Here is a 24,255-nt window from a genome sequence, read left to right on the forward strand (position 1 = left end):
TTCGACAAGGCAGCATCAACATCAACAGAACAATGGATCACATCACTGACAGAGTTTCAACGGACCTGAAGGGTTAAGGGGGAGGAGGGCTTGCCGATAGCTTCTTTTCACAGCCTAATGTTGGCAGGTATGGATGAACACTTGACTGCCATACAGTATTTATCTCTGCCTCGCCAAGTTTCCATCTTAGGACAGAAGTCTTTCCCTCCCAGACAAAACAAAGCCGGAGCTCAGAAAATGAAGACAGCACAGAGCAGGTGTAAATTTTCAGTAGTTTTATTGAAAAATGCCTCTTCTGTTTCAGAAATAAATAAGAAAATAAGGCTGTGGAATTCACAATCTGCAGTTAAAACATGAAGCAGCAATACCATATCCATAGTCTTGCACGCAGATTCCAACTGCATTCGATATTGATAAAACAACAATGACAACAACTATATTCTGATTAAAACAAAATGAAACAAAACACTTTTTTTGTTTTACTAAATATACACCACAGACATGCAATTCCACCTTTGGTAAAATCAGCTGTGACGGAATAAAAGAAAACCGATAAATATTAAGTCTAGAGATACAAAACGAAAGCTGTGTAATATTGAAACTGAACCTCCTTGGAAGACACACTGAACAAAGGCTATACGTTTAAGTTAAAAAAAAAAACGACAACAACATGAGACAATGTAATGGATTTATAATCGTCGGACATATTGGATGAACTGTGACAGAAGAAGAAACATTTCTCGTCTGACGTCCCAACGCTGCGAACAAACATTTTGCTTTCCTCCACTCAACACTGTCCAACAGCTGCTTCATAAAAACTCAAGGCAAATTATGTTACAAGCAAAACAAGACACAAGTGATAGACGTGGAAGACACAAGATAGAAAGCTCACAGGTTTTCATGGATTTTTTTTTCATGGGTTTTCCTTTTTTGTTGCCCCCAAATACCCCCCTCCCCCCCCCCGCACACCTCACCCCCACCCCACCCCCCACACATAGGATGAATATTCACATACGATTTAAGGCGTTAAAGATTTTTCCAAATAAAGGCGAGGTGTCAAACCCCTTCTTTTTTTATGTGTGAAATGTGCATATTCCTTAACGATGACATGTGAACAGAGCAACAACAAAAAACACAGGTTGAACAACGAAAAACAAAAACACAAGCACCTCTTATGATGCTAGCCGTTTGGGCGCCTTGGTTCTTGATAGCGATCTCTTGCGCCGTTGGTTTTGCGAGTCGTCGTCCTCCTCGGGGATTGGGACGACGCGGGTGTCGGGTTCAGGCGGGTACCGGTCTGCTCGGAGATAGCGTTTGGCCCAATTGAATGTGAGTTTGCAAATTTGTCAAAAATGTTGTCTCAGCATGCACAAGAAGAATGAATGAATGAATGAAGGGGTTATATTTGTGTTTATATCTTTTAGCTAGCTGAAAGTGAGCGCGTTTCCATGCACGCTAACAAACCGCTAAGTGGGAATAATCAGGTTTATGATTACGTGTTTCATGCAATGAATGTAGTAATGTGAAAATGGGGAAAACCTTGGTGTACTTGATTCCGTGAGATTTGGATTTCTCTTCTTAAGGAAGTCAGTATAGATGAGAGTCGCGATGACGTGGCAAAAAGGCAAAACATTCAGTTTCTATGAGCAAAACAATAAATCAACATGTTCTTTGGTTGCTTTTTCTGTTATGATAAATCACGTGAAATATATATGATGTAAATAATTTGTCGTTACCTACGCCTTGAAGTCTCAAAATGCTAGCATGACTTCTGGTGACTTCCAGATCTTTTTTTAAATGCTAATGGGGTGTTTAATAACCGTGAAAAGGTAACAAACAAATGATTTACACATACATTTCACATAAATTATCAGGATGCAGAATAAAAAAATTATGTAATCTTTATTTAATCAGGCAAGTCATTAAGAACAAATTGTTATTTACAAATGCAACATGGCAAAAAAAAAAAAAAAGCAACCACAGATTTTATATTGACCTTTTTTTGTTTTGCACACAGAATAGGATTTTGCTCTTGTACCGCACATAAGGCGGCGCGTCTGAAATGTCACACCATTGTTATCTGGTTTACGTTTACGCTCATGCACAACAACATGAAATAAATCTGAATAAGGGTAAACACGCTGCAAATAATTGGCAAGATTGTGGAAATAATTAGCTAATAATGTGATACCGGCCTTTATCCGATCAAAGGAAATGTTTACACGAGCAGTTGAATAATGGGGGGATTAAATTAGTGGGACTATGACGAGTTTATTAGTGTGCATGTGAGTGCGCTCAGTGAAGCAGCTGGCCTGGCCTGATCTCATCCGCACTGACAAGATGTTTGTGTAAACAGTTCAGTGCATTCTTTCTGTTGTTATTGTTGATGTTAGGATTCAGATGTTAGCCCAATTTTGAGTCGGGTGACTTCATCACTCCAGAATCAACACTGTTATTTTCTCTGCAACTCATTCATTTTTATAAAACACAACAAAACATCTCTACATTAAAAAAATAATCAAGTATGAGTTCTTCTACCACCAGCCTAGAGATAATAATACTTGGGATTTGCAGTGTTAGTGTTCGTAATGTACAGTTGTTACCCGTTTTGTTTGGTTGCTTTACTGCTGGGTTACCACGGTGCTGCTGCAGCAGTAAAAGTGGTTTGTTATTTAAATGTTTTGTTTGTTCTTTACAAAAGCTCCCTGCTGTGACGGCAGTGGCATTAACGCTGCAGGCGTACCGCTCACTGCTGTCACGGCAGCGGCATTAACGCTGCAGTAGTACCGCTCACTGCTGTCATGGCAGTGGCATTAACGCTGCAGTAGTACCGCTGACTGGTGTCACGGCAGTGGCATTAACGCTGCAGTAGTACCGCTCACTGCTGTCACGGCAGTGGCATTAACGCTGCAGTAGTACCGCTCACTGCTGTCATGGCAGTGGCATTAACGCTGCAATAGTACCGCTCACTGCTGTCACGGCAGCGGCATTAACGCTGCAGTAGTACCGCTCACTGCTGTCACGGCAGCGGCATTAACGCTGCAGTAGTACCGCTCACTGCTGTCATGGCAGTGGCATTAACGCTGCAGTAGTACCGCTGACTGGTGTCACGGCAGTGGCATTAACGCTGCAGTAGTACCGCTCACTGCTGTCACGGCAGTGGCATTAACGCTGCAGTAGTACCGCTCACTGCTGTCATGGCAGTGGCATTAACGCTGCAGTAGTACCGCTCACTGCTGTCACGGCAGTGGCATTAACGCTGCAGTAGTACCGCTCACTGCTGTCACGGCAGTGGCATTAACGCTGCAGTAGTACCGCTCACTGCTGTCACGGCAGTGGCATTAACGCTGCAGTAGTACCGCTCACTGCTGTCACGGCAGTGGCATTAACGCTGCAGTAGTACCGCTCACTGCTGTCACGGCAGTGGCATTAACGCTGCAGTAGTACCGCTCACTGCTGTCACGGCAGTGGCATTAACGCTGCAATAGTACCGCTCACTTCTGTCACGGCAGTGGCATTAACGCTGCAATAGTACCGCTCACTGCTGTCACGGCAGTGGCATTAACGGCAGTGGCATTAACCCTGCAGTCGTACCGCTCACTGCTGTCACGGCAGCGGCGTTAACGCTGCAGTAGTACCGCGGTAATCTGGTCAAATGAAATTGTGGTAACCCGGCAGTAAATCATCCAAATGAACTGAGTAACAACTGTACAGATACAGTATAGCTGGTTTTAGAGACAACAGGAGAAAAAGGAAAGATTCTAATTTGTACATCAAGTGGAAAACAAATTGAAAGCTAAACCTCCAGGGTCACATGTACAGAAGTGATGGAATAGCACCTGAGCAGTCCCAACAGAAAACGGCTACGATCAAATCAAACAAACAGGAACGAGGGCAGAAAAAAAGAGGCATTCGTGTTGGCATTCAGCAAGCAGGTTGTTGCAAGGCACAAGCTTTAAAACTACAGATGTTAAACTACATTTTTAGTGGATGTGACTTCAAACATCATTTTTTTTTACAAGGCACAAATTAGTTTATTTACAAGATGTCACCTTGAGAGCAATGGTGTTAACAATGTTGCAGTTGTCGGTTGCTGTTGATGATGCTGGTAGTTGCAGTTTCTTTCTCGGTTACAAATCCACCCTTTGTTAGTATTTGTTGGGTTTGGTGTTTTTGGTACATGCTCCTCCACCGAACAGAAGTTCTCTTTTTTTGTGTTTGTTTCTTTGGCTTCAAGATGCAAACAGGCCACTAGGTTGGTGCCATCACCGCTGGTGAGGGGCTCTAAGTTGTTGTTAGTAGCGGTTCCTCTCTGTTGATGCGTTGTTTTCAGCATAGTTTGTTAATGGTTTCCTTTGGGTGGTTATCCTTAAAACAAAGCGTGTAGAGAAGAGTGTGTGAGCGAGTGTTTCACTAACAGGACGTTGTGTTTTCGGTTTGGGCCTTTTTCAGGAAGTCAAAGTGAAAACAGGCCGAAGGTGTCAGTGAAGTCAAAGCAGACGACAGCCGGTAACCCTGATACAACATAACGAGGGGTGAGAACTGGAGGGGCATAAGTGACATTTGGTGGCAAAAATGAGTTCTATAAATGATATGAAATGAAAGCTCTTGATGAGCTCTTTGTACTCATGTGAAGGGCACATGTGAATTTTAAACCAATCTAGAGTTATTAATCAAAAACCAGAAGACCTGTAACACTGAACTATTTGGGGCCAAAATGGCATTAGTGCACTTACGCCCTTTTGGCCATGACAATTTTTTTCCAAGTAAAATAAAGATTTTTTTGGGGGGGAGGGGGGGGGGGGTCAATGAATGTGAAAATATTATTCTTCAAATATTGACTCATGTTTATGGAGTTTTCATATTAAAGGTATACTATGCAACTATTTCATAAAAACAAAATCGTATCCTTACACAAACGTTTCCCCTCAAAAACATAAATTCTCATGCACACAATACAGTGGCAATGTGTTTATGGACAGACGCTGCCCCCTGCCTGATATTAGTGCTGTTTACACTTGTTTGGCTGTAGCCGGGACGTTTTCAGGCGGAGGCATTGTATAGCTCCCATGTGGGAGCCCAGCCAATAACTATCAGGAAAAAAAAAGTTTAATCCCTGTTTTTCTCTCTCCCCATGTATTATCAAGCTAACTCAACCACATAAACACAGAACACAACAAAACAATGTCTAACCACGAAAATACACACATGGGGCTGCGTTTGTCCACATAAACACATCATCAGAATTGATGTTTTTGAGGGGAAACCTTTCTATAAGCATATTTTTTTTAATGTTGCCTAGTATACCTTTAAAGATTGAATTAAGTAAACAAAGTCAGGACAAAGTATGCTCTTTTTCTCTTGACTCTCCTGTAAAGTTGGTCAAATGTCATGTACGTCCCTCAGGTTCTCACCATCTCTTACATGTTACTCTGATGATTAGTGACTGAATCAAGTGGCTATGAGGCTATGCATTACACACATGCATTACTCCTTTTAAGACATCCTACTCTCCATTAGCCTGGGTGAACCCAGCCTTCAACGTGACGTCACAGCCTATGCCTGTAGCGTACGTTTCTTTGTGACTGATAGAGGTCACATGGAGGCTGGGTTTAACCAGGCTAAATCTCCACGTGAAGGGTTTCATCACAAAATTGTATAAAATTCACTATTGCTGTAAGTCTTTTTGGAGGTATTGGCTGTCTTTAGCACTCTATAGCTCTTATCTTACGGAATGTATTGATGGAATTGAACAAATCAAACATGTAATATCTTTGTAGCAAAATAGCGCTTTGGGATGAAACCCTCCATTTACATGTATAGATTCTGTGTCAGGCAATTAAACAAAGTCTCACAAACGTTAGTGGAACGAGCACACATTGTGAAATGCAGATTACGTGTGAACACAACCTTCACCACAACATAATTATGTGACAAAGGCACCAATTGTACTCGACATTTTCAAATGTTTGTCATTTTAAAAGTTTCTGAACGGTTCACTTTACGCAAATAAAACAACTCAACTTAAGGTTTAGGGTTAGGCAACAACAATTTTGGTTAAGGTCAGAATAAGGTTTTCACTGAAAATGAAAACTCCACTCAGTAGAGAACCTGGGTTGTCGGAGTTGAAGGTAAAATATGGCAAACTACAGTATATCCTGTTTCTAGTATAGTTTCTTCTCCACGTAATTTGCATTTTAAGACGTGCTCACTTCACGACGTCTCCTGAGACCAGACTAGACCTTTACGTACCTCCGTATCCTTGCCCATTGTAAGGAATACCGACACACTGAGAAGAGTCGCAGTAGCCAGGAGGGCCGGGCGGGCCACGGATCCCAGCGACGCCTTGACGTCCGGGTTGACCGCGACCTCCGGAGGAGCCTGGAGGGCCTGGAGGTCCTGTCCTGCTTTCTCCTGGTGGACCTGGAGAAGATCACAGAGACCCATCAAGACAGGTTCACTTGTTTGTCAGGGGCAGAGTCCAAGGGGAGGCTATCCTTGGTGCCACCCCAAATTTTCTTGTACGTCATTGGCTGTTAATTGTGATTGACACATTGAAATTGCCTGAAATGTAATATTGCGTTGCTTTAAGTGACCAAAGATTGATGTTATGTTTAATTTCTTCTAGATATTTCACTGTCTGTTTTCATCTAAATAGTAAAAACATATTCAAACAGGTGATTATAAACAAAAACGATCAAACTATACTATACCAACTACGGTAGTTATTGTTTAACTTTCAAACCTAATTTTTATGTTTACTAGAAATATGGCATGCTTCGCGCCCTCATTTCTAGCGTTCCTCGCACGCTTCGTGTGCCTGCCTGTTGCTCAACTGTGGAGCATCGTCAAATAATCCGAACTATCCCTTTAACGACCAAACCAATCGGAGAACGACCCCTTGGCGACGACCTGAGGTGTAACTCCACCAGGTCCGACTGGGTGGGGGGGGGGGGGGGGGTCTGTGGCAACCGCTGTCCATCTGGTGTGCCACATTCAGAGCATCAGGGTAAAAGAGCAGGGGGAAAAGGAAAAGAGGAGGATTTGCTGATCCCCCCTGCGCGTTATGTCTAGACGTTCATAAAGCTGGCTTGGAAAGTTTCCCTGAGCTGCTCGCTCGCCTCCCAGCATGTGTTGTGAAGCTCGCTCGCCCTCCTCTCTCAGCATGTGTTGTGAATGAAGGAAAACGTTAGGCAGGAAGGGCCTCCACACGCCAATCCCTTCCACCATGACTCACCGCCAGCCGCTCGCTTCCTCCTTATCTGGGACAGTTACCCCCCCCCCCTCCTACCACACACTCCCACTTCCAGATTTTCCACAACTTGACCTTGTAGGCTCCATAACGACCCCATCCCCCCCCACCTCACAGGCCGGTTGGTTTCTCCCAGGGTGGTGTTGCTGCGGCGGGACGTCCTGCATCTGGATGGCTGTGCGATTAGCCGAGCTGCTCTCTCTCAGCAGGAGCTCATGTTACTTGTTGCTGTACGGGCCGAGCTCATGTTACTTGTTGCTGTACGGGCCGAGCTCATGTTACTTGTTGCTGTACGGGCCGAGCTCATGTTACTTGTTGCTGTACGCGCCGAGCTCATGTTACTTGTTGCTGTACGGGCCGGTCTTGGAAGGACGGGCGGCTCGGGATTTTTCGTTTGGTTTCGAGGGAAGCGGTGTCCTGACAGACAGATGCATGTTTGCTGCTCTGAGGTTGACAGGCTCAGCTCCTGCTGCCTTGGAGGCAGAGGCGCAATCTTGCAAGGTGGAAGAAACTAATTGCAATGACTCTTGTTGCTGTAACTGGGGTAGCTTTTTCATGCCATTGTACTTTTTTGAGTAATTTTTCCAAATCAGTAATTGTACTTTAACTTGATTGACCTAAGGGAGAACATTACTTTGCAACAAATTGAGTAGGAGGGGGTGGGGTGTGGCTATTTGAAACTTCAAACTAATAAATTATATAATTTATCGGCCGATAATGGGAAATTTATCTTAGTATCAAGTAGATGCATGTTTTTTACCTGCCAAAATAATAAATTGCCTTTTTGTGTCACAAATGCACATGCGTAAATATATCACGATCACTAACAGTAACATTCATACTAATAATTAATGTGAACAAAAAACACCAATAATACTAACAGCACTAATACTAACAGCAGCAGCGACAACAAATATATATAGTAATAATTCTGATGGTGATGATGATGATGCTGACTAATGCTATTTTTAACTACAAAACTATAACTAAAACAGTACAGGGAGAGAGAGACAGACAGACTGTTTGCCTGAAAGTCAGGTAAGGGTTAACACTTAGAGTCTTTTGAGAGAGAGGGAGAGAGGGGGAGGAGAGAAAACCAGCAAAGAAAGTCAGGTAAGGGTTAACATTCATATTGTGTCTTGAGAGAGAGAGAGACAGAGAGAGAGAGGATGGTCAAGCGTGCTATAGTGTGCATGAAGAGAGCGAGCGTGAAACGAAACTAGAAACTTATACTTTGGGCTTGGTGTGAACTGTGTGTGTGTGTGTGTGTGTGTGTGTGTGTGTGTGTGTGTGTGTCTGTGTAAGAGCGCAGCAGCCCCCCTTCGTGACACAGACAGACAGCAGGATGAGAGAAGAGCAGTAACATCAAGCCGTGGTCGAGACTAAAATGTTACATGACTTTGGTACAAACATTTGCTCGCCACGTGGCGGACAGCCCTCTGTGGGTCACTCACCAAAACATAAACTCGCCATTGGCACTTGTTAATGTGGAGTTGTGGAGGTGCAGGTGCTGTGCTCAGGTTGAAGTGAGTGTTATGTGGGTGACGAGGAGCTGAAGTGAGTGTGGAACGTACCGAGTGGCCCCCTCTGCCCTCTCTGTCCCATTCCGCCCGGCCCTCGGTCGCCCTTCTCCCCGGAAGGACCTGAAACAAACACACAAATATTTACATTACATACCTTTTAGTTCTTATCCACAGCACCTTAAACTGAGGGAGAAATGTAGTCGACTGTGGAGTAACTTAACTTAACTTAACTTAACTTAACTTAGTCTACTGTGGAGTGGAGTGATATAGTTAAGCAAGTTACTCTTTATTGTCTCATGGGGAAATTCATCCTCTGCATTTGACCTATCCTCTACTAGGAACCTTCCTAAAACTAGGAGCAGTGGGCAGCCACAGTGCAGCGCCCGGGGACCAACTCCAGTTCAATTGCCAGTGCCTTGGTCAGGGGCACTGACAGGAGTATTAACCCTAACATGCATGTCTTTCTTTGATGGTGGGAGGAAACCGGAGCACCCGGAGAAAACCCACACGAACACGGGGAGAACATGCAAACTCCACACAGAAAGGACCTGGGACGGACCGGGGTTCGAAACCCGGGACCTTCTTCCTGTTAAACAACAGTGCTAACCACTGAGCCACCATGACGCCCCAATAGCTCCCAATACATCTCACCCATACTCTAGCTTTCTGTGTCTTGTTGTAGGTATTGCTCTGGACTCATGTTGTCCTTGTTCAACGTGTTTCAGCGAGTTAATACTATAGTAAGTTGTTGTTGTTTTGCACAAAAGCCACAGAGACAAACTCCAGCAGATGTGATTCTGACGCTCATCCTGTTACAGTAGATTTACTGTGCTTGTAAAGTGAGGTGATTCTGATGCTCATCCTGTTACAGTAGATTTACTGTGCTTGTAAAGTGAGGTGATTCTGATGCTCAACCTGTTCCAGTAGATTTACTGTACTTGTAAAGTGAGGTGATTCTGATGCTCATCCTGTTACAGTAGATTTACTGTACTTGTAAAGTGAGGTGATTCTGATGTTCATCCTGTTCCAGTAGATTGACTGTACTTGTAAAGTGAGGTGATTCTGATGTTCATCCTGTTCCAGTAGATTGACTGTGCTTGTAAAGTGAGGTGATTCTGATGCTCATCCTGTTACAGTAGATTTACTGTACTTGTAAAGTGAGGTGATTCTGATGCTCATCCTGTTACAGTAGATTTACTGTGCTTGTAAAGTGAGGTGATACTGATGCTCATCCTGTTACAGTAGATTTACTGTGCTTGTAAAGTGAGGTGATTCTGATGCTCATCCCGTTACAGTAGATTTACTGTACTTGTAAAGTGAGGTGATCTCATCCTGTTACAGTAGATTTACTGTACTTGTAAAGTGACGTGATACTGATGCTCATCCTGTTACAGTAGATGTACTGTACTTGTAAAGTGAGGTGATTCTGATGCTCATCCCGTTACAGTAGATTTACTGTGCTTGTAAAGTGAGGTGATTCTGATGCTCATCCCGTTACAGTAGATTTACTGTACTTGTAAAGTGACGTGATACTGATGCTCATCCTGTTACAGTAGATTTACTGTACTTGTAAAGTGACGTGATACTGATGCTCATCCTGTTACAGTAGATTTACTGTGCTTGTAAAGTGAGGTGATTCTGATGCTCATCCTGTTACAGTAGATTTACTGTACTTGTAAAGTGACGTGATACTGATGCTCATCCTGTTACAGTAGATTTACTGTACTTGTAAAGTGACGTGATACTGATGCTCATCCTGTTACAGTAGATTTACTGTACTTGTAAAGTGACGTGATACTGATGCTCATCCTGTTACAGTAGATTTACTGTACTTGTAAAGTGACGTGATACTGATGCTCATCCCGTTACAGTAGATTTACTGTACTTGTAAAGTGACGTGATACTGATGCTCATCCTGTTACAGTAGATTTACTGTACTTGTAAAGTGACGTGATACTGATGCTCATCCTGTTACAGTAGATATACTGTACTTGTAAAGTGACGTGATACTGATGCTCATCCTGTTAGAGTAGCGGGTTTCGACAGTGGAACAAACGACAAATCAGCTCCTCTCTCCTCCTCTCTTACACAAGAGCCGCTACTTCCTGGAAGTGTCACACTATTCATCAGTAAATCAAATATACAGACACCCAATAGAGCAGAAGCATGGAAAACGTCGTGTAATATTGGTGTATGAGCAAATGTTGTCAAAGCTACGTTAACGGCAACATTACCACACTTTTGATTTTCATTATTTATGATTATTGGCTTTATTTTAGGCTCACATTTGAATCGAAAACAGACAACTGAAAGATGCTCAGTACAGTAGACTCCATAGGAGCTCTAAAGGAATGAGTAAGAAGCAGCGATCGCTCAAATAAGAGTCAAAATGATGGAGTACGTACAGCGCAAAAGGTTTATTGACGAAGGCTTACTAGCCAAGGCTCATTAGCGTTTCGTGATGGTTTTGTGCTTTTCAATAAACGCACTGCCGTGTAAGTCATTTGTCACTTTCACAGCAATAAACTGATAACTTGTCAGTCAAATCATCTCCCTGCACTGGCAGATAATCTTGCTGGTTTCAATCAATTTCACCGCATTCATGCCAATAGGAGTTCTTTCAAGAAATCACCAACAAAACAATAAACACAATCTGGAAACAAGAAACCTTTTTTCACGTTTACCAAGTAAATGACCTGAGATGAGACAAGTTGCAAAATAATGATACAGTAAGTCTAGATACAAGATGGAAGAACTTTAACAAGTCTGTCAATTTTTGAAGTGTTTCTTTCTCATTTGGATTAGGGTTAGGGTGAGCCGTCGTACCTCTCTCTCCCGCTCCGCCGGGTAAACCGGGACTTCCGGGGAAACCGTTCCTTCCCGACTGGCCCGGCTCTCCGCGGGGTCCCTGGTTTCCAGGAGGCCCGGCGGGCCCGGGCGGTCCGGGGTTGTTGCTGCGGTATGCGCCGGTCGGGATCTGGTTGAGTATCGTGTTGACGCGGCCCATTTGTGCTACAACGCCCCGGAGGATGAAAACCAACATTTTTTAAGAAACAGAAGAAAAACATCAATGGACGTGCTTCTTTTGACAAGACAGGAGGCGGTTTGGAGCCTGGCTGCCTGACGCTGTCAGAACCACTTCCAAATGGATTTCTGAACACAAAGGGAAAAAAGGCCCACTCACCGTTTACTAGCCGCTCGCAAACCTCTCTGGCAATGGAACGCATCATGTTCTGAGGAGCGAAGTCGCCCTAGGTGGAGAGAGAGAGGCAGGGTTTTTGTAATGAAAATTGAATATCGGAAGGATTTCAAGCCAAATCGCTGCATATCCCTTTCAGAAAATAAGCCCAAAAACAGATGGCTCTCTCCTTTTAAAATGTTCTCCTGAAACGTAATGGCTGAGGAAAAAGCTAATAACCTGGCTTTAGTAGGAATTCGCTTTTTTCAAATAGTAATACGTCTACATCCAGTAGCCGGACAGGTTAGGCTGCCAGGCTGTTGCGTCTTCTTGAGCCAATCGATCTCTTGCTCAAATCTGTTTTTGTGCATCTTGCTCTTGCTGATGTTTGTTCTATATCATTATGTTCTATAATCGACTGTTGATCTAGTAAGGCTCATTCTCTGCTCAGTCCTTTGAGACAGGCTGTGATAAAGAGCTGCTAGCAGAACTGTGTCCTGGCTGAGTCCGTTTTGCTGCTATTCTAAGGTGATCAGATTTCTGAAATGAAAAGCGGGGACATTTCCAATTGGGCAGTCAATATATCATTAAAATATCCAATGTTATTATCTATGAAATAAAAGAAAATGGGCACAATTGCAGTTTCATGTATTTCGACCATGGTAACTGCTGTATGCTGCATGGGATTAGCATAAAGTGGGCATGCATGTAAAGGGGAGACTCGTGGGTACCGATGGAACCCATTCTCATTCAGATATCTTGAGGTCAGAGGTCAAGGGACCCCTATGAAAATGGCCATGCCAAAATTCTGCCTAAATGTGGAACGTTATTTAGTTACTCTAGCTTTTAAAAATGACCATGTTTTGCTAGAACCTCTGAAAGACAGTAATGTCGGCTGCGGACGAGGAGTAGAAAATCTGGGACATTTTCGGCGACAGCTCCAGCCGGGGACAGGTCACCAAAAACGTGGACTGGATCTCTGGTCACCTTATGCGATGTGTCCTAACTCTGACACCTTTAGTTACTGTTATAAATGACCGTGTCATGTTTCCAACTAGCTTAATTTCTTCTCTTTCTAGCGATATATCGTTTTAACCATTTACTTTACCATTGTCTTTACCAGTCAGAAAAAGGACGCTATCGCCATTCGCCGGTCATTTAGCTGTGAGCTAGGCTGGCCGTGAGTCGGTCACCCCACTTCGTGCCAATGCAAATAATGCAGTTAAGGCATTAAGAATCGATTGTCAGACATCAACAATCGATTGTCAGACATTAACAATCGATTGTCGAACGTCGCCCAAGTGCATCCTAAGGCTTTCTCTCATCAAATTCATTTGTAAGTGTATTCACATGAAATTTGACGTGTAGACATCTCTACAGTAATTCCACAAGGGTGGCGGGTGACCAATTGAGGTCACAGTGGCGTGTTATGTCATTTTGGATGGAGACTCTTCAGGTACAGCTCTGGCACTTCAGAAATTAGAACTACAAATTGACTACAGATATTCCCTGCCAGTCACCTAAAGGTACATATGAGGAAATAAATGCACAAAATAAATGCACGAATTCCCCAAAGAAAAACCACAGCAACTGTCTGCAGGTACAAAAAATGCAAAAAGCCTTTACAAGTACAGTATTATAGTGGCTGTAAATTAAAAACAGCGACTACCGCGTGTCGACCAAGAATTGGTCGTCGTCAAGGAAAGCGCTTATACTCACTCTCTCCCCCTTGTCTCCCTTCACACCGGTACCGCCCTAAAGATGGAGAAAAGAAACTGACGGTTAGTTTCAGACACTGAGATGCTGCTGACTGAAAACCAAGGGAGTAGGGAGACTTACAGGAGAACCCGAGTCACCGCTTTTTCCTGGTTTTCCTGCAGCTCCGTTTTGCCCAGGAGCCCCCGGAGGTCCCTGCAAGGAACGACACAGGAACCAATCACATCTCAATAGGTTCATTATAGACACAGGAACCAATCACATCGCAATAGGTTCATTAAAGACACAGGAACCAATCACATCTCAATAGGTTCATTAAAGACACAGGACCCAATCACATCGCAATAGGTTCATTCAAAGCATCCCAACACGGGACAGGTGAAAACAAAACATGGCAAAACTACAATCACCTGCAGCAATAAATGTGTTTCTTACTGAACAATTCCCCAACTGAACTGCAAAGAAAATGATTAGACAATAGAGTCTAGATCAGTCTAAAAGCATGCAGGTTTGCAGAGGTGCAAAGTAACCAAGTACATTTACTCAAGTTCTGAGGTTCTGGCACTGTTCCATTCTGTGAGACTGTATACTTTTCCTCCAGTACACTTCAGGCAGAAACCTTGTCCTATTTCATCCACTGCATGTATCTGCCAGCTGGGGTTACTTTGCACAATAAGGTTTTACATGCAAAACATCAAATATGTTGCATTGTTAGAGGTTTAAACTGCCGAACAGTAATGGAGCAGCATTAAAATACCTCTTAGGTTAATGCTTCAAAATGTAACTGTCTGAAAGAATGAGGACTTTTACTGTTGATACTTCAGTTCACTGTACTGCTAATGCTTCTATAATTTTTACATGAGGACACTTTTGAATACAGGGCTTTTAATTAAGTATAATTTCATTATGGTATTGCTAGTTTACTTAAGTAAAGGATTTCAGTACCTTCTTGTAAACAAGAAGGTAGCTTCTCAGTAGCTTGTTAAATCTGGGTGGAAAGTGAATGAGTGACACTCTAACACTAATGCCAAGTTGTCCTTGAGCAAGGCACTCAAACTTGAGTATCTCCAGTTGGGGATTGAGTACCTTGCTAACTGCCCAAACGGTAGAAACAATGCTAACTGCTAGAAACTGTGGCAGTACTGAACGTTCTCAACAGACCTTCCGTGGATGAATATAGGTTAAAAAAACCATGACATGACGTACCATGGGGCCTGCTGGACCTCTGGGTCCGGTCTGTCCTTCCTTCCCTGGGGGGCCCTGTGAAGACAAGAGACGCAAAAAAAATGCGTTGAACCCGATACTGCTTAAAGGAACACTCCGCCCATTTTCAACCAGCTTTGTATCATTAGAACATCAGTAGTATATCAGAAAACTGTAAACGGTTTTATAGTCTGTCATTTAATTTGACAGTTATTGAGTGTTAAAGTGTGGACCAGTGACATCACTGGTCCACACTAACTCAAATTAATAACTCATTAACTCAAATCAACTCTCAAACTGTAAACGGTTTTGAAGTCATTCATCTAGTTTGACAGTTATTGAGAGTTGATTTGAGTTAATGAGTTATTAATTTGAGTTAGTGTGGACCAGTGATGTCACTGGTCCACACTTTAACACTCAATAACTGTCAAATTAAATGACAGACTTCAAAACCGTTTACAGTTTTCTGATATACTACTGATGTTCTAATGATACAAAGCTGGTTGAAAATGGGCAGAGTGTTCCTTTAATGTCTTGAGATGGAGCCATGCCGTTAAGAGCCACGCTGACTCTACTCACCCTGACTCCGGCGGGTCCGAGCGGGCCGACGGCTCCGGCGGTCCCGTGTGAACCCTGGGAACAGACAGGGAAAACAAACAGGTGAACCCTGGGAACAGACAGGGAAAACAAACAGGTGAACCCTGGGAACAGACAGGGAAAACAAACAGGTGAACCCTGGGAACAGACAGGGAAAACAAACGCACTCAAACTCCAGCCTGTTTCACCTTTGGTCTCAACCTGCGTAACAAAAGGTCACCTTTCCCTGTGACCAACCAACCCCGACCGGTCCTGTTTCACCACCGCCTTTCCGCGCGTCGAACAGTAAATCTCCTCTTCGCTCTCATTTGCTCGGGAACCCCGCTCAGTGTTTTTTATTGTCGATGCACTCTCGTCTTTGATGCCTGGGCATAAGATTTACAGGGAACATAATATATTCCAGATCTGTTTTTATTGGCCATTATAAAGCAGCCAGGGCCCGGCTGTAGTCTGCAAGTCATTAAATGCATGTTGCTATAGCATCTGCTCCAACATGGTCACCTGCAGCAACGCGCCAGGCCAGCGACACGGTCCACTTGGAGGTGGACTCTGCGGCTGTTGCGTTTGAATCAAGAAGCGATGAATCATTCTTACTTATGAGTGTTTCAGGCTCCAGAACCCACAGCAGCTGCAGAGGCACTGTGTCCAGCGTGGAGAGAGGAGGAGAGGCACTGCGTCCAGCGTGGAGAGAGGAGGAGAGGCACTGCGTCCAGCGTGGAGAGAGGAGGAGAGGCACTGTGTCCAGCGTGGAGAGAGGAGGAGAGGCACTGCGTCCAGCGTGGAGAGGAGGAGAGGCACTGCGTCCAGCGTGGAGAGAGGAGGAGAGGCACTGTGTCCAGCGTGGAGAGAGGAGGAGAGGCACTGCGTCCAGCGTGGTGAGAGGAGGAGAGGCACTGCGTCCAGCGTGGAGAGAGGAGGAGAGGCACTGCGTCCAGCGTGGTGAGAGGAGGAGAGGCACTGTGTCCAGCGTGGAGAGAGGAGGAGAGGCACTGTGTCCAGCGTGGAGAGAGGAGGAGAGGCACTGTGTCCAGCCTGGAGAGAGGAGGAGAGGCACTGTGTCCAGCGTGGAGAGAGGAGGAGAGGCACTGTGTCCAGCGTGGAGAGAGGAGGAGAGGCACTGTGTCCAGCGTGGAGAGAGGAGGAGAGGCACTGTGTCCAGTGTGGAGAGAGGAGGAGAGGCCTGCTCTGCAGTGAGTGAGTTGGCAGGTTGGCCTCATACTTAGAGAGTAACTGAAAGGTCACCGGTTTGATCCCTGCCAGTGCCAACATGGCCGAGTGTTCTTGCGCAAGATGCTAACCCTCTTGTTTGGATGAGCTGAACAGAAAAAAAGGCCATATGTAAGCAGATCGGTGTTTTGATTAAATAAATCAAGGGTCCAGGGTCGTCACACTGCTTATACCAGCTGCCTTGCATGTCCTGTGCGTCAGCCTTCAGCTCCCTCACGCGTCCCGGAATGCGCCGGCGATGACTGCGTGCGAGATCATCCTCCCACACCTCACGCTGCCTGACACCTGCGCTCACCCCAGGGTCGCTGCACTACTATGAAAAGTAGTACAAACTGCATACTGCGTTCATCGGTAGTAGTAGTAGACCGTTCTGACTGCTGCCTATAGCTATCTAGGTAAGCTAGTTAGCTAGCTGCTGAGCTTTAAAGGGGGACCTAACCCCACCAGATTTCTGGCAAAACGGCATTCTGCCTCATTGAAGGAAGGAGGCAGAAGAGCGTCCCCTCTTGTCCCACTATATTCTTTGGCTGTATTCAGACCCGGATTATGAACCGGAAACCAGAGTACGCTATAAATATAGCCACGTTACAAACAACTAACCGACGCTGGTGGTCCCTATGGAAACAGTGTTACTCGAAATGGTTAAAAGTGATATCAATTTGGTCATTCAGTGGCGTTTTACTGCCACGTAACACAACTAACTAGCCGCTAGCATTAGCTACACTAGCCGATTACCCACAATGCCTTGCATTGTCTCAGCACCCAGCAAGGGCTCACGCTACATTTAATGCATAAAATATAACTGATAATATACAATTGGATTCACATTGAAGTGCACCACGCGTAAACACGACAGTGACGTAACGATGTACCAAATCGGCCATTAATTTGAGGCCCAAAGAAAAAGCAGGTTTGAACCCATAGAGGGCGCTTTTGCTGCTGAAAATGATGCACTTTGTACAATTGTAACAATTTGGTCTCAAATGTGGAGATTTGGACCAGAATCCTTTATACAGCACCCCAAAAGCCATTGGTTAAAAGCTGAAAAAAGTGTTTTGGGGTTTAGTCCTGCTTTAACATCATTAATGACATCAGGAATGAATGGGGAAAAAAAGTTGTATTCATATTTTGGCCAGTTTCTTCTTTGCCATTCACGTTTTCAAGTTAGCTAACTAGTGCTTTGAAAAACCTTCTCTTTGGCTCCTCCCCACTGAGGTTTAGCGCCAATCTGCTACATGTAAAAAGAAGCTGGAAACGGTTCTCTCCTAGATCCCTGTAAACAGGGCAAGCGTTAAAAGAGACCATAAAGAGACCATATTCTTCTCATCCACAGGTCCATGTCTCCACAGGTTCAGGCTGTAAGGAGTAAACATGCCCCTGCTAGGTCAGAAGGGCACAGCTCTCTGTTAGCTTCCTGACTGTGTCTATAAACACGTTTAATAGATGCCATCTCCAAGAGGCCATTCTTATTGTGCTCAAAGTAAAAGAAGTCCATTGAGGGCATCATCCTGTTGACAACACGCCTCAGACTGAAGAGCTTTAGATCTTAAAGGAACACTCCGCCCATTTTCAACCAGCTTTGCATCATTAGAACATCAGTAGTACCGTATATCAGAAAACTGTAAACTGTTTTGAAGTCTGTCATTTAATTTGACAGTTATTGAGTGTTAAAAGTGTGGACCAGTGACATCACTGGTCCACACTAACTCAAATTAATAACTCATCAACTCAAATCAACTCTCAATAACTGTCAAACTATTCATCATTCATCTAGTTTGACAGTTATTGAGAGTTGATTTGAGTTAACAAGTTATTAATTTGAGTTAGTGTGGACCAGTGATGTCACTGGTCCACACTTTAACACTCAATAACTGTCAAATTAAATGACAGACTTCAAAACCGCTTACAGTTTTCTGATATACTACTGAGGTTCTAATGATACAAAGCTGGTTGAAAATGGGCGGAGTGTTCCTTTAACCTGTTATCAGCCGGGGTTCGGTCTGGATACGACAGACTGGGATTCAGGCTAAAGGGGACCAGTTAAACCAGTTGAATCAGTGTCGACTCGCTTCTTAAAACAGTTTTTTTTTTAGAATTTCTAGAATTCTTTCTACTTCTCTTCAAATTGGAAACATTAACGTTCTTCTGCGAGCCTGTTGTTAATTTCACGTCTGAACTTTTTGTTGTTTATGTGACTGTCAGTTATTGTTCTGTTTTCCGTTAAGCTCTTTGCAACTGCTCTTTGTAAAGTGCTGAACAAATGTTGCTCATCAGCATCGTATAATAATAATAATATGTTGGAGTGTTGGTGAAAGACATGAATAAATGCTGCGGTATCCGTCATGAGGCATGGTGCTGTAGGAGGAGAAAGATGTGCTTTGAAGTCGATGGACTGTGCTTCGACTTCCATCTGTCAGCACCCCGTTAAACTTACAGACGAGGGCTTTCGTTTCACAATTTATCTTTTTTTTTTTTGGTGGGGAGGCAAAAATGCTACCTGAAGTTCGTCACTCAATATTTCAAAAACCCAGACAGTTTTATCCCAAGCAAAACGTCTTTAAGATGACTCATAAGTTTAATAAGCGGCAACGTCATGCCAACAATTGTTTTATAAGCTTAAGTAGGTGTCATTTCTTATTTCAAATCCTGGATATCCCATTTTGCACTGAAGCTCCTCATATATTTGTAGATAAAGCGTAGGACAGAGCACTGACCGACCGCCAGCCTCCCACTTACCTGGCGCTGTATCTCCAAGTGATTTGTTGTTGGCACGTTGTTTCTTAAACTTCACGAAGAAATGTAATTTAAAAGCAATATTTAGAATCTCAACCTGCTGCTGGGAGCCGTACTCCCCCTGTGCTTTCTTTTTCTTATCCTCATCCAGCAGAAAGACCGTCTGTAGCTGAAATACCAACATGGCTCGAGGCCAAACCAGTAGTCGAACAGTGAATTACCCCCTTTTCCTGTATACAATCCCCAACGAAGAGGCCCCCGCCAAAAACAGCACTTACTTTCTGCCCAGGTAGGCCCGAGTCTCCGTGGTCTCCCTTGGGTCCGGGACGGCCCTGAGGCAGGCAAGAGAAACAAACATTTCAGGAGGAAGAACAGAACATTTCCTCTCGACACCCGCTGCTCGTTAACATGGCAACTCAGCAGACGCGTGTTCTGCCAGCGGCGCCGCGGCGCGCGCCAAGCTAAACACGCCGGAGCGACGGCCCGTGACGCTCTGCAGCTCGAGGTGCAACGACGCGCTGTCGTGTGCGACCTTCCTGGAGACGAAGCGACGGAACATTTCTGCTTAATCTGGGGTGCGCGTCAGAAGCAGGAAATCCAAGCGCTGATTTATGAACATGCGTTGATATGCGTCGGGGGGGTTTAATGACGTTAAGATATCGAGTCTTTTTCCCCCCAGACAGGCAGGAATGCAAGACTCTTGCCACAATTACTCCCCGGCTTGTAAATTCCCCGCGTAATAAATTGCCAAAGGATCCCCTGAGCCCGTTTACGGAGACATCCTGGGATTTACACGTAGTGGCTGAAGACGTGGAAGTCTGTGTTTTTGGTGTGTGTGTGTGTGTGTGTGTGTTTTTGTGAAGACTCACGGCTTCTCCTGGGATCGACAATCCGCTGGGTCCTTGAGGGCCGGGAAGACCCATAGGGCCGGGCAGTCCGGTGTCTCCGCGCGGGCCCCCCGGTCCCTACATCCACGAACACAGAGAGCGAGTGAGAGATAAGAATCATTCAAACACTGCGATGGAATTTGTTTTGGATTATGTCGACTTCAGCAGTATGCTTCAAATATGCTACTGTTGCAATCCGCTGGAAGGGAGACACCGCCAGTATGCTGCTGCAGCGATCCCCTCTTCATATCATAACCTTCACTCATTCTATAAGTGGACTCAGATGTGCTCCTTCTCTTCAAAGCTCCCGCACTGTAAACAACCCTTCGTCTTCATCGAGAGCAGAAGACGGCGTTAACTGGAGAGTCCAATACCCCCAATCCAAAAAATAAAAAATAAATAAAAAGAATAGACGTATGGATCGTTATTTATGATCGGTGCACTTTGACCTTAATTAAAAGGCAAGCCGGGCGTTATGAGTTGGACAGGTACTTACAGCGGAGCCGAGTTCTCCTCTTTCACCGCGGGGACCTTTGCTCCCAGGTGAACCCTGGGAAGGGAAAAGCATTTGTCACAATAACACGGCGAGAGAGAGAGAGAGAGAGAGAGAGACAGAGAGAGAGAGAGACAGAGAGAGAGACAGAGACAGAGAGAGAGAGAGAGAGAGAGAGAGAGACAGAGAGAGAGAGACAGAGAGAGACAGAGAGAGAGACAGAGAGAGAGAGAGAGACAGAGAGAGAGAGAGAGACAGAGAGAGAGACAGAGAGAGAGTCAGAGAGAGAGACAGAGAGAGAGAGAGACAGAGAGAGAGAAACAGAGAGAGAGAGAGACAATGAAAGAAGCTGCGCTGAGGAAAACATCCATCCTGATTCTAAAAATTCTTAAAATCTGATGTTTGCTTTAAACACCTGTGAAAATCGGAGATAATGCCCCATGGTTTTACCTCCTGTCCCATGGCTTCCTGTCACATTGTTTTAGCATATTCCTGGAACAAACTGCAAGAGCAACAAGTGAAATTCTAGATGTCTTCACTTCTTTTCTGGACAAACGTACAGTAAGCGCACGGCTCGTTAAGGTGGAACGTTCTTGCAGCGAAGGTGGAGAAGAGACTGGAGGCATCGTCAGCTGGCAGAGGGTTGGCCCGTTACCACCGACTCCCACAGCTATAATAATATGCAGACTGCAGCGCTGCGGTTTACCTTAAACCCCCCTTTAGAAAAATAGGCCCTGTTTTATGAGGCATCGCAAAGAGGTTTCCCGTGGTTAATGTGCTTCGGGGTGTCATATTCTCCTCTGTACAACATACGGGACGTAAATAACAGGTTCTACTCTAACATTGAGCCGGTGGGGGGGGTGGTGTGTGTGCTGTTATATAACAGGGTCCTTACCACTGGGCCCTGGGGCCCCTGGGCTCCTGTGCTCTCGGAGGTACAAGTGCAGGCGTTGGGGAGCGCGGGACACTTGGCCTCGTCTCTCTGGGGGAAGAGGAGACAAGACAGGAGGCGGAGAGGTTCAACACAGTCAAACTGGACAGAGAGAGGAGCGACCACTCCACGTGTTTCCAGTGTGAATCAAACGCCCATTGGCAATTTATTTTTCTTCACGCACGGATTCAAAGGCAAAAATGTAAGTTCACATGATTCCTACGGTCTCAAGGGAGCTCACTCCAAATGTGTGTAGATTCAACTCTGGCCCGACAGTAGAAGCAGGAGAGCCAAGACTCTAATCCAGGAGTGACATGCTCCACTGACGAAGAACACCCAACCAAATATGTGGGCAGTGTGACAGCACTGTGTGGGCAGTGTGACAGCACTGTGTGACAGCACTGTGTGGGCAACGTGACAGCACTGTGTGACAGCACAGTGCCCTTTGGGATGTGGGCACATTTCCTGCTTCAGAACTGTTTGCAACACTATCAAATCCAGCCTCTTTTGAGGGTAAAACCCCAAGCAAACAATCCCGGGAGGCCCAACAGTCAACCTCCCGCACAGGGGTGTGTGTGTGTATGTGTGTGTGTGTGTGTGTGTGTGTGTGTGTGTGTGTGTGTGTGTGTGTGTGTGTGTGTGTGTGACGTGTGTGTGTGTGTGTGTGTGTGTGTGTGTGTGTGTGTGTACGTGCGTGTGTGCTTGTGTGCATGTGTGTGTGAATTGGGGGGGGATGGGGGCTTTCCGGGGGGTCCCAAGCTGGACTGGCCTTTCAGAGAGAGGCTAGGTGGGGCTGCATTAAGTTAGACAGATATGGGGGCGACCCACTGCCATCGCTTAGCAGCGGTAGCCAGAGCTGTTAGCAGCATTCCTACTCTCATACATTCGCCAGGAGAGTCGCTCTTGAATAGGTCACCTCATTACCTCATCATGACCTCATCATTACCTCATCATTAGCTCATTGGTTGTGGGACATCAGTCAGTGTGATGCCGTAAACACATGAGACCATCGCTGAGAAGCCTGCAAGCTTCTACTCTTTGGCAGGAAATCTGCTGCATTGTTTTATGGCACAAGGGAGATCGCTTTATGGCAACAAAACAAGAAATATCACGCCGTTTTACTTTTTATGTAACCTTAGTAATCCACAACTTTATATTCCAGTTCTACTATTGTAACTGCACACAGTAGTTTCCACTTAATATTAGATAACGTTGTCTGAATGCATTATTGGCTTGTAATTAACAATCAGTATTGATATTTGAAAATGTCAGGACTGTGGCACAGATCTCTAGATTCTAGTTTTGGGAGAGAGTTGTTTATGTCCACAAATGTTGACTGAGCTGTCCAACGAAAAGAATAACAGAATAGATCCTTATTTTTAGGATACTCCATTGGGAATGGTGTGTAGTAAAAGACGAGTTACTTCATGCAGTAGTACACTGTATTACGGTAGTCGTCATATCAACAGGACTCTACTGAATTGTGTTTTTCTATTCTTTCGTTGGATGTTTCCAGTGAGCACACGCTCCACAGCCTGGATTTGGATCATTTAACAATTGTCAGCGAGAACAGCTCAATCTGTCCCAGTCCAGATCCTAATCCACCAGAGCTGAAAACGTTCTGGAGGTCCAACTGCAATCGCGGCGGGGCTCTCAAACAAAGCTGCTGTTATTTGCTGGAGCGGAGCTGGGTGTTCCTGGAGATCTCCACTGGGACCGAAGTGAGAAACCTCAGCCTCAAAAAGGCCAGAGTCCAGGGCCTAAACAACACCGCCTGCTCGCTGCTCGCATTAAACACACACACACACACACACACAGACACACACACACACACACAGACACAGACACACACACACGAAACACACACACGCACGAAACACAGAAATGTTGCCATTGTGGATTCCACGCTGCTTAACTGTTTGCTTGCTGAATTTTCCGCTGCTGCACTTTGTAGGAATTGTTTGGGAAATATCAAGTTTTCACTGATTTCAGCCTTGGAGCGGTCTGGGAATAAATTGGTTGTGAGACATAAGAATTTTGTTTTACCACAAACTGATTTTGGTTCAACAAGAGTCCGATCTTAGGGCCTTTGAGCACTCGCCTACCACCACGGAGACCCGGGTTCGATTCCCGGGCAGCGGTACTTCCGGCTTTGGTCCGATGTTCCTACAGACACAATTGACCCTGTCTGCGCGGGTGGGAAGCCGGTGGGGTATGAGTCCTGGTCACTGGACTAGCGCCTCCTCTGGTCGGCCGGGGGATGCCGGTTGGGGAGGAGGAGGGGAATAGTGCGATCCTCCCACGTGCTACGTCCTGCCGGTGAAACTCCTCGCTGTCAGGTGAAAAGAAGCGGCTGGCGACTGCATGCACATGTGTCGGAGGAAGCATGGTGCTAGTCTACCACTCTCCGCAGATCCGCAGAGAGGGTGGAGCAACGACCAGGACATGCAGGGGAAATTGGCTAAGTACAATTGGGGAGAAAAAAAACGAAAAAGAGTCCTATCTGCAGAACTCT

The 24,255-nt window shown here is 45.1% G+C and overlaps 1 protein-coding gene across 1 annotated transcript in view; it reads right to left on the minus strand.

Moving 5' to 3' along the window:
* Window positions 1–1,028: 1,028 nt before the first annotated feature.
* col12a1b (collagen, type XII, alpha 1b) overlaps window positions 1,029–24,255 on the minus strand; it is a gene marked incomplete at its 5' end in the record, with an annotated part of 199,768 nt that continues 176,541 nt past the window's right edge. The window contains 13 exons of the mRNA XM_083643682.1: window positions 1,029–1,300; window positions 6,253–6,423; window positions 8,827–8,895; window positions 11,602–11,787; window positions 11,960–12,026; window positions 13,673–13,708; window positions 13,793–13,864; window positions 14,876–14,929; window positions 15,452–15,505; window positions 19,708–19,761; window positions 20,299–20,394; window positions 20,813–20,866; window positions 21,705–21,791. Coding sequence (XP_083499808.1) covers window positions 1,173–1,300; window positions 6,253–6,423; window positions 8,827–8,895; window positions 11,602–11,787; window positions 11,960–12,026; window positions 13,673–13,708; window positions 13,793–13,864; window positions 14,876–14,929; window positions 15,452–15,505; window positions 19,708–19,761; window positions 20,299–20,394; window positions 20,813–20,866; window positions 21,705–21,791 — 1,128 coding nt within the window. The 3' untranslated portion in view covers window positions 1,029–1,172. The remainder of the gene's footprint in view (window positions 1,301–6,252; window positions 6,424–8,826; window positions 8,896–11,601; window positions 11,788–11,959; window positions 12,027–13,672; window positions 13,709–13,792; window positions 13,865–14,875; window positions 14,930–15,451; window positions 15,506–19,707; window positions 19,762–20,298; window positions 20,395–20,812; window positions 20,867–21,704; window positions 21,792–24,255) is intronic.

Source organism: Poromitra crassiceps (genome assembly GCF_964638095.1).
Source record: "Poromitra crassiceps genome assembly, chromosome: 9".
NCBI lineage: Eukaryota > Metazoa > Chordata > Actinopteri > Beryciformes > Melamphaidae > Poromitra > Poromitra crassiceps.